The following is a 15,710-nucleotide window of genomic DNA, read 5'->3' as shown; positions in this document are numbered from 1 at the left end:
CCAGCAGCAGGTTATCAAAGAGACTGGCACAGTCTTGCAGATATCCTATAAGGTAGCATGACTGGGGTCATCCTGCTGCCAGTATCATACACAGAGAAGTATGAAAGTGGCAACACGATAATGTCATTGGTGAAATTACCCTATAAGGTTAAGAATCTAAAAGAACAAACCAAACTCTAGTATTACAGAGCATATAAAGCTGTGAGTCTGCAGTCTGGCTTAAACTAATATATGTTAAAGTCATCAAACCTGACTGCAAGGGCAAAATGTTAAAGGCAGGTCCATCGTCCACCCACTCCATCCTGGAAGTACTTTTGCAGACATTCATCCCCCTTATTCTGCACTTAAAAGCTTTTTTTTTGTATGCTAAAAAGTTTTTTATTTTCCCTTTTCTTATTTTCATCTTTCAAAGGTCTACTCAAATAAGTGGTTGAGTCTAACAATGCAAAATGCATATTTTTTCTTTATGTTCATTGGCCATAAGATTTTGGCCAGCAGTGTGTATATATATATATGTCTTTTATGCTATTCACTACTGGTATAGTCACAGTACTCAGTGTAAAGAATTATTGACTTAAGTGTGTAGAAGTAAAATACATAGAAGACCAATTAATTTCAATATTTATTGTACTTTTGTTTCAATTTTGTGTGACTCATGTATGTTATTCAGTTGTGTTCCTTTATATTGCTTTTAACACTATGTTGCAAGCTAAACTTCTGGCATATCAGAGGCCAAATTAATTTACCATTTTAAATTCCAAATTTTTCTGTAACAAGTTATGTTTAATCTGGCTATCTCTTCCTTTCGTTCTTATGTAGCCAATTTACCTACTTTTTTAGACCTACTTGAGAGAGAAAAATTCTTAATTTGGTTTGAAGAAGTGTCTAAACATCACACCTTATTCTTGAGAAAACTATACTTGTGGAAGAAAAACTATCAGTCAGAGACATCACACTAGTGCCTGAGTTACTGTTACCCACTAACTAGTCTGAAATGTTTCATACATTGTTCCTTAAAGACCGTTATCACTGAAAAATTACAGCTGGGAGCTCCAAACTGCAAGGAGCCTTTTCAAGTCTCCCAGAAGTTCAAACTTTCCCACCCACTTGTTTTACAATTCAAAATAAATCCTCCAGTTGAACCATTGAAAAGTATGATGTGAATGAGTGAAAATGACAGCATAGTCTACCTTCAATGAGACTAATAGATTTCTCAGTCAAATAATGCCCTCCCTAGAAGCAAAGATAACTCATTGTGTAGCTTTACACTTAACAATAACCAAACCAAACTCCCCCTTGACTGAAGAGGTCCAAGTAAAAAAAAAAAAAAAGATAGTTTTATGACTGGTACATGGAAATGCCTTATTGGTGTCAACAGCCTCCATCACTATTGTAGCCATCTCTGAAGTCCAGACTTCAGATAACGTGTCTTTACTTGTAAATCTGGCCCGTGGTCTTCAAAGAAATGGGGCAGCCTGGTTCTAGTTCCTACGTCATTGCTTAAAAAAACTCATTAACTAGATTCAGCTGAATTCTAAAACAAATCATTCATATTGGGAAGATCAAGAGGAGACTTCAATCAAGTCAAGGAAATCATTAAATAGATAATATCTATACTCAAACAACATTCTAATATTCTGGACAGATCGCCTCTCTTAATGTGATAATTTGGTTTGAAGTCCAAGCAAAGCTACTTACGGGCTATATGCAGTAGCCGTCCATACTTTAGCAGTGAAAGGCGGCTAGTCATCACCACCTACATCCAATGCTTGGATTACTCTTTTAATAACGAATGGTGGAATTAATCGTAATATTATAATGTCTCCCCGGTTGAAAGGTGGGCATGTTCGGCAAGACGAGATAAGGACACAATCGGTATAAGCATTTGTTGCCATTTACATTTCCTACATTTTTCACCATCTTATTTCATCCCTTTTATTTCTCTTCATGGATTTCACATACAAGATTCTCACCAATTTCATACAAAAACTATATTACTTATAAAATGACATGAACACGTATGGAATATAAGTAAAAAATGGACTTAAAGAACCATAGAGCAACTAGTTGGTACTACTGGACTCCAGTTAAGCATATCCTAAATATTAAATTAAGGCAATTGACAGCTTTTGCAAGGGACTTTTGGCGTCTCCAGCAGTCACCCGTACCTAAAACCAGCCCTGGAATCAAACCCGTGACCTGTAATAGTGTAAAAATATCGAAAGAACGAAACCTGATTGTGAAGTATAAGTGGCATTAGTTTTATGCTGTATAATATAACCTTAAAGTTAATAGTATTATTACGTTTCTTGTAAGAACTAGTAATAAATTCTGAAAGTAACTACAAACGACTCATAGAAACTTTAACTTTTAATGATACAAAGGATTTAATTTTTTTTCGTTTAACAGCAACGGACGTTTTCTTTCAATGATACCTTGATAAACTCAAACGGAATTAATTTATGCAAATTGCGAGTGTCATTATTTAATAATGCAAAACTATACATTTTTCTATACTTAATAATTCGAAAATAATCTAATATGAAGACGTCATAAAATATGAAAATTCTAACAAAAATATTGACAATATGATGTTAATATTTAGGGTACGAGTTAAGATTTTCTTAAATAGTAAATGTATTTCTAATAATACCGCTGCTGACCCTTTAGTTATTCCTTGGCCTTGGCCCCGCATGATCAGGTGATTAAGGTGCTCGACTCGCAATCTGTAGGTCACAAGTTCGAATCATCATCTAACAAACAACTATATGGGGCGTTATTATGTTATGATCAATCCCACAATTCGTTTTTTTTTTTTTTTTTGGATTTCGCACAAAGCTACTCGAGGGCTATCTGTGCTAGCCGTCCCAAATTTAGTAGTATAAGACTAGAGGGAAGGCAGCTAGTCATCACCACCAACCGCCAACTGTTGGGCTACACTTTTACCAACGAATAGTGGGATTGACCGTCAAATTATATCGCCTCCACAGCTGAGAGGGCGAGCATGTTTGGTGCGACCGTGATTCGTACCCCAAGCGTGATATCAATAAAGATGAAATGTAGAGGAGGAAGTAGAAATTGATGGTATATTGTCTGTCACATCTAAAATATTGTAAGTTCTAATTATTCTTTAACTGTTTAGTACAGTTTATCTAAGTTGAAAGACTAGGTTATATTAAAAAATGTACAAGAAAGTAAGGAACACGAGAAAATATTGAATTGAAATTTTTTTTCTATTTTATTCTGATTATCACTGTTGCATTATATTTATCTCTTAAAACGGTTAAAACTGTGTGGAATACACACGTAGATACATTATTATGACACTTTAATGAAAAAATTTTCATTCCATTTAAATAATAGTAGTCTTAATGCCGACTTTCGTGTGAAATATACAGTTACGACAGAAAGTGTTCGTACACCTGCGTCGTGAGTAGTATTTTCCTCATAAAGTAAAAAGTATCACGATTAGGATAATGAAAGTATAGTATAATATTTATATTATACACACATCTACATAAATTTTTATATATATTGAACGACAAATGAACTGTTTATAAACAAATAACCAAGCATAGGAGGGGTAGAAAATGTTCGTGTGTCTACTTTAATGGTTAGTTGTGTAACCTTTCAGGTGAATTACTTGGCGCAATCTCTCCTCATAGATATCCATGGTCGTTTGACAGTACTCGACTGGTATTTTCTTCTATTCTTCTTTGCAGAAGGCCTCCAACTCTTGCGGATGACGCTGATGAACCCTGGTTTTCAATTCATGCCAAACGTTTTCAATTGGGTTGAGATCAGGTGACTGCGATGGTCGCTCCAGAACGCTTATATGGTTCCTCTGCAACCAGGATTGCGCATATTTCGATGTGTGCTTAGGGTCATTGTCGTGCTGGAAGATCCAACGACGCCTAAGCCGCAAGTTCCGAGCATCATTCTTGATATAAGTGCCTGATATATGAATGTACTCTTCTTTTTTCATGATTGATTCCGTTGACGCGGTGAAGGCTGCCTACACCAGAAGAGCTGATGGAACCCCATAGCATGATCGTGCCACCTCCGAATTTATCTGTAGGGACGATGTTCTTTGGAATATTTCGTTCCCCCTTCTTACGGACAATATAGCGAACATCATTGTAGCTGAAAAGCTCGATTTTAGTCTCGTCTGACCAAAGAATACTCTTCCAATAGATAAAGGGTTTATCTATATGCTTTCTTGCATACCTCAATCGTGCTTCTAAATGAACAGGCCCTAAATATGGAGTTCTACGAGGACGGCATGCTTTGAACCCAGAAGAACGTAACATGTTTGTAAGTGTAGAGGTGCTTACTTCAACCCCAGTTTTCCTTACCAGTTTCTGTATGTCATTACGTGTTAAACGAGGGTTCCTACTAACTTTTTTGAGAACCTTCCTCTTGGTTTTTAATGGAATTTTGGTGGGGCGTCCGGAACGAGGGAGGTTAGCAGTTGATCCTGTAAGCTTAAACTTGGCAATTATGCTTTGAACAGTAGATTTCGACACATTGAGTTGTGTAGCAATACCGGAAAGAGACACACGAGACTTGTATTTTACAATAATTCGGTTTTTTAAATCACTGGACAGTTGTTTCCTGTTCGCCATGATGACCAAGCAGATAATGACGGAGACGGCGCTAAACTGCCGGAAGAAGGGGCGTAGATCCTGGGGGGGATGGAGGGTATACATCCCCCCTTCATTTTAGGTGGGGGTATGGTGCATACAATCATCCCCCCTACAGTTTGGTCTGTTGAATTGTTTTATTGCATCACAGGCTTACAAATTGTGTGTTTGTTCGTGTGATTCTCGTGTTCTTACCAATCGAATTACATAATTAGGCCTAGATGTAGGCTTTTTCAATAGCCGAAATGTACATGTTTAATATAGGCGTGCTTCTAAGCTTTTCGATCTAAGCAATAGTTCGTATGTATCAGTCAGTAGGCCTAAGTATACATGCAAGTATCGTGGCAACAAGATTACTCTGTTACTGCATGTTTACAGCTTTCAGGTTCACGTAATCAGAGATTACTAATTTGCAAATTGAACAGTCCACATAAGTGGTTGCAAAAATCATCTCCCCCATCGGGTGTAAAAAATCTACGTCCCTGGCCGGAAATAAATGTTTTGCTGGCCAAATTCCAATAATTATGAACCCAGTGTCTAGTTCTGGAATGGTATAATGTAGTTTATTCGCCAAACTAAACAAAATTTTTACGGAAATATAAATTTTTTCACACGTTCTGATATGTACGAACACTTTCTGCTCCTCCTATTTTTGGTTATTTGTTTATAAAGAGTTTATTTGTCGTTTAATTTACATAAAAAGTGTTGATGTGTGTTAATATAATATTTATAATATATTATACGTTTATTAGCCTAATCGTGACACTTTTTAAGTTATGAGCAAAAACTACTCGGGACGCAGGGGTACGAACACTTTCTGTCGAAACTGTAACTGAAGCTGATGTCTGAAGTGTAGTTTAATAAATTTTCCTTATACTCTTTTGCATAGTTTTGATATGACTGTACAAACCGTTCAATATTAATCAAAAGTAGGAGATCAGTAACCTGTTGATCACAATGTCCATTGATTCAGTTATGATAATTATAAGCGAAAACTGAATTTGTTTTACTCGATATGGAACAACTTTTTTACGGTTCGTTTTTACAGAGATAATTTTTGTAACAACACCCCCAGTGACAAAGCTGATTGTCTGAAAGCTTACAATGCTAGAAACCAGGTTTTGAAGCTTATGAAAAGCAAAGCACAGATAGCCTTTGTGTAACTTTGCGCTTAACTACAAACAAATAATCTTATTACAACTTGGGTGACATTAAATTGGCGTCGTCCTATATTAATATTAAAAAGAAATTAACACTCTACTCGGAGAAAATACATGAAACTTAACAAGTTTATAGGAACAGATGAAGACCAGACAAAATTTTCGGTTCTAGATTATCTAAGCCTTCACAGAAATACGAGCTATCCACCTCTCCCATTCCTTATTTAATTAGCATTTTTAGGTGAATATTGTAATTTTTAACACAATTTTGTTCGTTACCATACAGAGTGTTTTCCTATTGATTATTCACATAGATTTGCTGATGATGAAATATGTATCGCTCCAAAACGTTTCATTTCTGAGTCAGTTTCATATCATCATCATCATTATTACTCTTCTTTGTTCAAATGTTACTTAAAAACCTTTAAAAAAGCGGTATACAGTTTAGTGCGAGAAAGTTTCTGCAGTTTTTAGTTATTCGCAGATTAGGAACTGAATATCACTAGTGCGCAATCGCAAATAAGTATACAACCTCTGATGATGTCATAAATTAACCCATAAAATACAAATAAAACTTACGAGTGGGTAAGGGATTAAATTGTTTATGATAAAATGTCGATGAAAATAATTGTGTGTAAAGATGAGACAGAAGTTATCAAAGAATTATGTAACTTGATTGAAAAACAATCAAATCATTGTCTGGAAAAGTCTAATGAATTTAAAGTTGGACTGTCAGGTAAGATGATTTTTTCTAACTTCTAGAAATTTTCGTTCTAACTGTCGAAGTTCTATTTCAAGTATTTGTTTATACTAATTTTACACCACAGCAGTGTTTGTTTTAAAACTAAACCTCTCAAATTGTAATAATAATTTTAAAAATCTTAAGGAGTGAGGATGTCTAAAAGTTAGCTTAGAATATTATATATTATCAGTTTAACTGTAGTTCGAACGTTAACATTGTATGCGGTGGCACAATCAGTCAGTCCCATATGGTAGCATCTGTCTTTCATCACAATAACATTGTATCCATAAGCTTTACGCAGACCATTTAGTCATAATTATATCTTATTATAATGAAACTTGCGACGTACACGTCTGGTACTCGAATTTCGGAAACTACTGCGTCGATAATCATCAATGGTACTTAGAAAAACTAAGCACAGAAAGAAGTCTTCTGATTAAACATGATTATTTTATTTATAATAAACAACTAAGAACAGATCACTGCAAATATAAAATAGCCAGTTATGACCTACTGTATCGCAAAATCACTAAACATGGATATTCCAACTTAAGGGTCAAATTCTGAAGAAAAAAAATGAAGTACTTGGCTGGGTGAATTTGCCCTGTTTTTGATAAAAAATTGTGTGTAAACATAAAAGAATGATAAAGCAGATCTAAGTACTGGTACTAGTATCACTTTAAAAATAAGTTCAAGTACTCAGTACCAGTAGAATTTCCTTCCACATTTAACTTTTTGGTATGTTTACATTCTTATTTGACCAAGTTGTTTTGGAGAAATAATAATTCACACAGTTTCTTTTGCCATACTCTCTGTACAAATTGTTCTTGTGTTTCCTTTTGAGAACCATTATCTGTTGCTGAGACCAGTTGTTTCAGGAATGCACAGTAGAGGTTGTACTCAGTGAGTTTAGGAAATCTGGCTCTGTTTTATTGCAAACAGCTCTGTGGATTTCTTTAACATGAAATTATTTTTTCATTGCAAATATTGGTTGGTTACCTTTTCTTCTGAATCATATATTTTATAATCTTTATTACATTTTTTTTTTTCACACTGTTTCTTCAATGCCTACTCAAACTACAAATATAAACCAATATCAGTGTCCTTGTACTTATTCTGTTGAGTTCCATTGATATATCTTCATTTACTAGAGTCAGCTCTTGGTAAACTTTTTGTAAAACAAAACATTTATTTTGCATCATCTAATTTCACAGGAGACAAGAGAATTTCTCTAAGCATGTGATTTGATGAGTGTGCATGAGTAAAGGTAGTTTTGGAACCTTCTGAGAAGCATTACTTCTTTGCAGCATGCAATTTCTCCAGCATCAAAAAGATTTGAGAATCAGTTATTCTAAATTTGAGTACAGACTGTGGATAATATAAATCCAAATTGACAGTGTTGGATATCTTTCTACACTTCATTTGAATGTTGCATGTTTATACTTGCTCATGGCTTTTACAAAGGCACCAACTTGGTTTTGTTTGACAGATGACCATAATGTAGAGCATTTGGTTTAAGCCAATGAAAAGAAGTAATGTTCAGTGAGTTTCTTTGAGCTCTAGTTTACCACCATTGCTTTATCAAATTTAATTTATATTTCAACTTCCTGTGATTTTCATAGAGGCTACATGCAATCTTGAGAATAATGACTTGCAATACCTTCTTCTATTTGTAGATTATTATTTGGTCCTGAAATATTTATTACTGCATCATTGATGGCTGATTACAGTTTGTGTCTAAGGTAGAAAATTACAGGCACTGATTTATTGAAACTTTTCAGAATTACTCAGATATTTCTTGCATTGTCATGTACACTGAAAAGTTTAATTCTTAATCCACCAGTGTTAAATAAGTCCAATACTTGGCCCATCTTTGTACAAGTGTTCTTCATTTGTATATGCTTGCAGAAAATAAGGTATAATTTGATTTTGAAATCCTCAGTGAGGTAATGCACAGTGAAAGAAGTAAACTAATCATAAAATTATCAGGACTTGATTTTTGTCATTTGTATGGCAGAAGAAGAGTCATTGTGTGTTATTTCTTTTTGTATGATGACAGTAACATTTTTGCTTTTTGATGACATAATTTCTATAAATACATATTTTAATGACAGTAGGATGTATAGAAAAATAGATGACATTCAAGTTTCAAATGCTATGGTCATTTAGTTTGCATCTGTAGCTTCCTTCATAACAATGATAATAGTAATAAAAAAAACTGTGAAAAGAAAACCATGCTGCTCCTGGAACACAATTATAGTAATCCGTGATGACAAGAAAACCCACTTATAGAGAAAGTTTTTAAATATACAATTATAATAAGCTGTTATAACATAATTAAAAATATGATGTTTATTCCTCATATATAGCAGTAATTGTTAAAACTGCTTGTGCTGTTCTTATAAATGTGAAATAATTAATACCTTTCATTGTATCTTATTAGTTTTCTTTAAATACTGTGTAGGTGGCAGTTTGATAAAGTATTTGGTGAATGGTTTACCAAGTGTGAAAACAGACTGGTCAAAATGGAGGTTTTTCTTTTGTGATGAAAGATTGGTGCCATTTGACAATGGCGAGAGCACGTATGGAGCATACAAGGGTGACTTTCTAAGTCATGTGCCAGTGTTGGAGAACCAATTTGTTGTCATTGACCCTACTTTGGAAGGTAGGTTTACTAAAAACAAACTCAAGTGTAACTAACTTTAACTCTAGCCTTTGTGTTATAAGTTAGGGCACCTACATGTTCTAGTTTATAGACGTTTTATGATAAATAAAGGAAACCAGGTTTATAAATAAATGTTCCACAATTTTAATATTGTGTGTATGATATATTTGCATTATTTAATGCCATTCTTTTTAATTCTACAATATATTCAGCATTTCTAATTTCATAATCACTAATCCTACTAACAAATATATATGCATCTTGTTAAATAATTTCTTTGTTTCTTGAGTCATTCTTAATTTGGCAAGTTCTTTTAACTTGTATGATTGGTAGCAGTTGAACCTTATCTTTTATCAGCAAACCTTGCATTTTGGACACTTGCTTCTTCTTTAGGAAGCAGATAAGCAGTTGTATGTGTTTTGGAGCAGTTTTAGTTTTAGGGATCAGTACCTGGAGGTTTTGTCAAATGTGTTTATGAATAATAATAATAATAATAATAATCACAATTTTACCTTTTGAAATTTGTAGGAGAGTAGGAGTTATATTTAACTTGGAATTTTTTTTTGTCTTACAAAGTGGCCTTTGGAATAGTGTCTTCAGAGGCATCACCTTTTGTTAAGATTGAAATACACCTCAGATTGAAATATTTGCCTAGCATATAGGCCCAGCATGGCCAGGTGGGTTAAGGTGTTTGACTCATCATCTGATGGTTGCAGGTTCACATCCCCATCACACCAAACATGCTCCCCTTTACAACTATGGGGCATTATAATGTGACGGTCAATCCCACTCTTCGTTGGTAAAAGAGTAGTTCAAGAGTTGGCGGGGGGTGGTGGTGACTAACTACTCTCCCTCTAGTCTTACACTGATAAATTATGGAGGGCTAGTGCAGATAGCTCTCGTGTAGCTTTACGCAAAATTCACAAACAAAGAATGTCTAACATATACAATGTGTTGATTTCGTGAAGTCTGTTTCTAGCCATCTGTACACAGACTTTGCACCCAGTTGTGACTGAAATCTTCTCATTAAATCTTGTGGAGACTGGCCCTTCAATTCCAAAAAATTATAACACAAAAGTACTAGTCATCTGCTTGTGTTGGAGATTGTTGTTTTGTGTACTGGTATGAGTGATGGTGTGGAAGCAGTTGCACATTCCAAGATGCATGAAGCCAATGTGCCTCACACATACACACACTCATAAATTAATTTGTATTAATTTTGCTTCACTAAATGTTTCATTTTGGCTGAATACAGATGACAGATGTTTTTGTGTTTTTTTATAACACTGAAATGAGGAAAGTAATTAGCAGCAATTTTTTTCTTTTCTTGTAAAGTATGAATATCTCTTAATTGTTTTGAGCAATGCACTGTAACAATGAAGATGACTTGTAGAAAGCTGTAAAATGACTGATCACTATACTGTAGTTTTTATGCCCAAGATATTTTTCAAACTTTGTAATTTTATCAAGAGCCATGAAAACTCATTGTCTAGCACAATACTCTGTGAGAGCGAAGTATTTTTATTTATATTTGATATTTATGATTTTTTAAAATTACTTACTAAAAGTACATCTTATTGTAAAATGATTTTGAAATTATTTGAACCTTTAGGAGACTTGATAGGTCAATTACTGTTCACTCTTTTTTTTTTTTTTCCATTTACAATAGGCTGGTATATGAACAGAGTTAATAAGCTTTAAGTTCTTCCTGTTTTGTTATCGAAAGGGCAAAGCAAACTCAGGCATAATATAATAAAGGTAGTGACACTGATCATATTGGTTCAGGATTAATGTACTAGTGTTTCAAAATGTTTAAAAGTTAGATGCATTTTTACCACAAAGTATGTACTGAGAAAAGTATTTCTTATGAAATACATTTTTTATGCAATTTTAAATGTCCATGGTTGCTGTTTTAGACTGTAAATAATGCATTTAAATGTGATGTTACTTTACTAGCAGACTGTACATATCATTAAGAAACAAATGTTTGATCAAAAACCCTAGATTAAAAACAATTAACATGTTCATCTTGCCTTTTATAATTAGTTCTGAGTACAAAAAGTAGCATCTACTAAAAATTACTGGTCATAAAAATGTCATGATACTGTACCATTACTATGTTGGTGGCCATTGATAAGTTATCATAAAGTATTTATTTAAATGAAATTTGGCAAAACTAGAGGATCAATTACAGTATATTAATGACAGTTAGCAGTGGCAGTGAATGTGTTAATATAAGGGTCAGGTTGAAAAAAATATGTAACACATGGCTCAAAGGCTGGAGAACACATTCCTGAAGCTGCAAATGAGATAAAAGAAGTAACATATAAAAATAATAAAAGTATAAAGAATTTTGTAAGTATAGAAAACTGTGGTAAATAAACTCAATTTAGAAAAAAGAAATGTAAAACAAAAATGCAGGTTACAATGTGAGAAAATAAAAGAATATGTGCATTATGTAATATTGTTCAAAGGAATACTTTTTATTGTTGTATGTGAGCTTAATATGAGAGAAGAATAATGGTAAAAAGGAAAAAAATATAAAGATAACAAATGGTGAGTAAAGTAAATGGGCTAGAAAGGAAAAGAATGCAAACCTTGAATGAAAAGATTGTAGACACTAAATAACAGAGTGAGAAATTATAGATAAAGGTGTAGGGCAAAGAAATGGAGAGGATAAAATAAAAAGAAAGAGAACTCTTTGTTTATTCCAAAATGATTAACAGTGCTTAATTTAGAAATCAAACATTTTTATGGGTGTTCTCTTTGCAAATATGGAAAAATCAGAGATGCAGTGTGAAAGGTTATTAAAGTGTCTACATGTGGGTTTTTAAGCATCGTTATTTTATTTAAGATAGATGATCACATGAACAATCCCCTAATCGGTGACCTGTCTATCCAATGTGTATAGCTTGTTGCACTTTTTACAGCATACACAGTATATCAGACACAAATGAATTATTATTGTATTTGAAATTTTCCACTGGGGTCAGAGATGGATACTGTGGTATTAATATATTGGCAGATGATGTATTTTTTTGTGTAACAACTGTCTGTACCCAGGCTCACATTAGAGGTAGATTTCTGGACAATCCTGTGTACTAAAATATTTATATTTTTATCGTGTTTATAACTGAAAAGTGGGGGTTCTTTAAAATAATTTTGGAAGTAATGGGGTTGTCAATGAAGATGTTGAAGTTTTGTTTGGCATGGATAACTTTAGAGGTATTAAAATGGTAAGTAGAAGTAAGTGGTATGCAAGGATTTATAGACATGAGTTCAGGTGTTAATTTGTATTGTCTGGTTATAGAATTCTTTATTTGTTAAAGACTTGGGATTTGAAATAACTGATAAAGACATCTTTCAAATCTTCACATTTTGAGTTGTAACTCATTTGTTCACTGCAGAGTCTGCAAAGTCTTAGGAATTGGGAATATGGAAAAGACTGACCCATAGGAGTTGGAAGGGAAGAGTTGTAATGGAGATAAGAATGGGTATTGCTGGGTTTGTAATGTACTGAAGTTGATAAATGGAAATGTTCAGTGGAGACAAGAATGTCTAAAAAGTGTAAACTCTTGGATGGGAAGGTGAGTGCTAGATGGAAGGAAGAAAAAAGTGTAAAAGTTGTTTAAGTCACAAAGGGTGTGCTGGTAGCATCAACAGTGTCATCAATGTAACATTTGTAAAGAGTAGGAAGTGTTCATTAATAAGTGGAGAAAATATGATTCTCTATGTAGCCAACAAAGAAGCATAAGAGAGACCCATTTTAGTACCCATATCAACACCTTTTATATGTTGATGAAATTTGCCAGTGAAGAATGCAGATCCAGGTAATGTTGGAAGGCTTTCATATCATCTTTATAGGAAATGCATGTGTAAATATATACTCTTCAAAAAAAGAAATGTAAAAGGCAAAATTTAAGACAAATTGTTGACAAGTTTATTCCGGGGTAGTTCTGTATGACATGTGTGAAACTTTGCACATTCACTGCTGAACATCCAAAGTCTGCAAAGGTGAAGTCCACGCTCACTAGTTGAAGTTTAACGTCACTCAACGTCAATAACGAGTATGTCCCCCGTGAGCATCAATAACTGCTTGGCATCTTCTGCCCATGGAAGCGATGAGATGACGAATCACATCCTGTGGAATGGCTGTCCACTCAGCCTGCAAAGCTGCTGCAAGCTGAGGTAAAGTCTGCGGTTGAGGTTGTCACCGTCACAGACATCGGTCCAATTCGTCCCAAAGATGTTCGATGGGGATTAAATCTGGTGATCTGGAGGGCCATGGAAGAACGTTGATGTTGTGGTGTCTCAAGAAAACAGTGGTGAGTCGGTTTGTGTGAGGACGGACGTTGTCATGTTGAAAAACGTCGTTGACGTTCACCATGATGGGTTGCACATGGGGCCTAAGAATCTTGTCGACGGTTGCGTACAGTCTGATCGGAAATCCTACGCAGCCCTGGTATGGTTGAGGCAGTATACGTCGCAGTGGTGGTCTTATTCTGAAGGTGACGTAACCGGGATGTAGCGATCTTGTATGGGCATGGTCATACGAGGTCTGCCAGATCGTGGACGGTCACAAGTTGATCCATGTTGTTGGTGACGATTCCATAGCCTTGTGATGGTGCTTGGGTGGACATTCACAGCTCTGGCAACATCTGATCAAGATTCGCCTGCTTCCAAGCGACCAATGGCGTTGTTGCGTTGTGCTTCAGTCAGTCTTGGCGTAACTGTATTGCGTGTCGGTGACTTAACACTGAGCTATGGAAATCGAGAACCCATCACTTTTATAGGGATTTTGCACATGTTGCACTTGTAGAACATGCAGATCTCTCAAACAAATTTATTGGACACGAATGCGTTTTGGCGAAAAATCCGATGTTTTCCTCCATTTTCAAAGTGCACAACTTTTATTGTCATTTTGGTCTGACAATCATTCCCTTAACACGTGTAACATCACATACTCTGAGCTTGTAACGTTATTACATATATTTCTCTTTAAAATAAAAAAATATCCCTTTTGCGTTTCTTTTTTGAAGAGTATATATTACTTACTACCATAAAATTGAAAATTGTTGAAAGTTCAGAGTGCATGTGTCATGTCTTTTATGCAACTAGGAAGAGATGAGACAATGGGCTTAAGAACATCATCAAGAAAAGACAAAATTATCTTCTTGGGGCAATTACAGGAGGAAATAATTGGATGACTAGGGTTCCCTTATTTATGACATATGGAGGAGGTAAAATCCTGAAATTGTAGGATACTAACAATTAAATTAGTTGCACTTGATGACAAGCTACCTTTTTGAATTTAATCATTAATGGCAGTTTTAATATGCAAGATAAATTATATAGTTGGATGGCTAGTAAAAGGACAGTAAAAATTAATGTAATCAAGTTGTTTATTAGTTTCAGCAAGGTACAGATCTTTCTGCTACTACAGTGCCACTTTTATCAGCAGGTTTAATTCTTATGTCTTGTTGCTTAGGAAGTGTAAGGTTTTGTGTTCATTAAGGGTTAGGTTTTTGTATTTAAGTTTATTTATAAAATCCAGTTTATGTATATCCCTACGACATTTTTGTACAAAATATTCTAAGCTAATAAATGTTCCACTGGGTGGTGTCCATTTTAAGTTTTCCTTGAATTTCTTGAAATTGCAATGAAGGTTTTTATTAAAAGATGAACTGGTATGTTGGAGACATTGATCCTCATCTCTATTGAGTATCATGTTGGAAATTAAAGGATTGCCAGTACTGTCAAAAGTAGTTACTTTATGTAGATGGGTTGTTGATCTACAACTGGAGGTTGGTTATTGTTGATACAAGTTCTTTCACATGAAGGATATATGTGAAGGCTTAAAGATACTTATGTAGAAATAGTTGATTTTGAAAAATGAGTCTGTAGTCTTAACCTGTAGTAAAACTTCAAGTCTTCTCGAAAAGTGAATACATCAATAGATTTTCTTTTTGGAACAAAGTTGAGACCTTTGTTAAGAACCAACTTTTCCATGTCAGACAGGAATAGTGACAACTAAATTAGGATTTTCTTCAAGATTATATTTTGGTAGAATGATGATACCTATTTTACACAGTTTTGCTTCTTTAGTACTCTTAAAAAATTTATATACTATTAAAGTCAAACATAGACTTGTGGACAGTAGGAGCAGTATCGAAATTAGAGTTCATTCAGCTTGTGATGTTTTGATGTTCAGCTATGACTGTGTTTTTTTCACTCACATATAGTAGTTAATGTTGAACATGATGTTTTCCAAAGCATTATTTTATTGTTTTATTATTAAAGTTATTTTAATTTGTAGAGATTTTCATCACTATATTCTATTTTGCATTTTATTATTTTATCATCCATGCAATTATTTTATTACTTGAAGTAATATTAATGATCTTGACATAACTGAAGATCAAACCTATATCATTACCACCGCTGTTTATGGAAATAATGTTTACATTAATGAAACAAGCATTTTTTTCCCACATACTGTT

General features: G+C 34.2%; 1 protein-coding gene across 2 annotated transcripts in view; it reads left to right on the top strand.

Annotated features, from left to right (window-relative positions):
* Positions 1 to 6,288: 6,288 nt before the first annotated feature.
* The window catches only part of Pgls (6-phosphogluconolactonase), a 32,224-nt gene continuing 22,802 nt past the window's right edge, over positions 6,289 to 15,710 (top strand). The window contains exons 1-2 of one of the 2 annotated variants that reach the window (XM_076451977.1): positions 6,289 to 6,539; positions 9,010 to 9,210. In XM_076451977.1, the coding sequence (XP_076308092.1) occupies positions 6,416 to 6,539; positions 9,010 to 9,210 (325 nt within the window). In that variant the 5' untranslated portion in view covers positions 6,289 to 6,415. The remainder of the gene's footprint in view (positions 6,540 to 9,009; positions 9,211 to 15,710) is intronic. The other variant, XM_076451983.1, reaches the window with a different exon arrangement.

This window comes from Tachypleus tridentatus, chromosome 1 (assembly GCF_004210375.1).
Source record: "Tachypleus tridentatus isolate NWPU-2018 chromosome 1, ASM421037v1, whole genome shotgun sequence".
In the NCBI taxonomy this organism is placed as follows: domain Eukaryota; kingdom Metazoa; phylum Arthropoda; class Merostomata; order Xiphosura; family Limulidae; genus Tachypleus; species Tachypleus tridentatus.
This window is presented reverse-complemented; position numbering and strand designations above follow the sequence as displayed.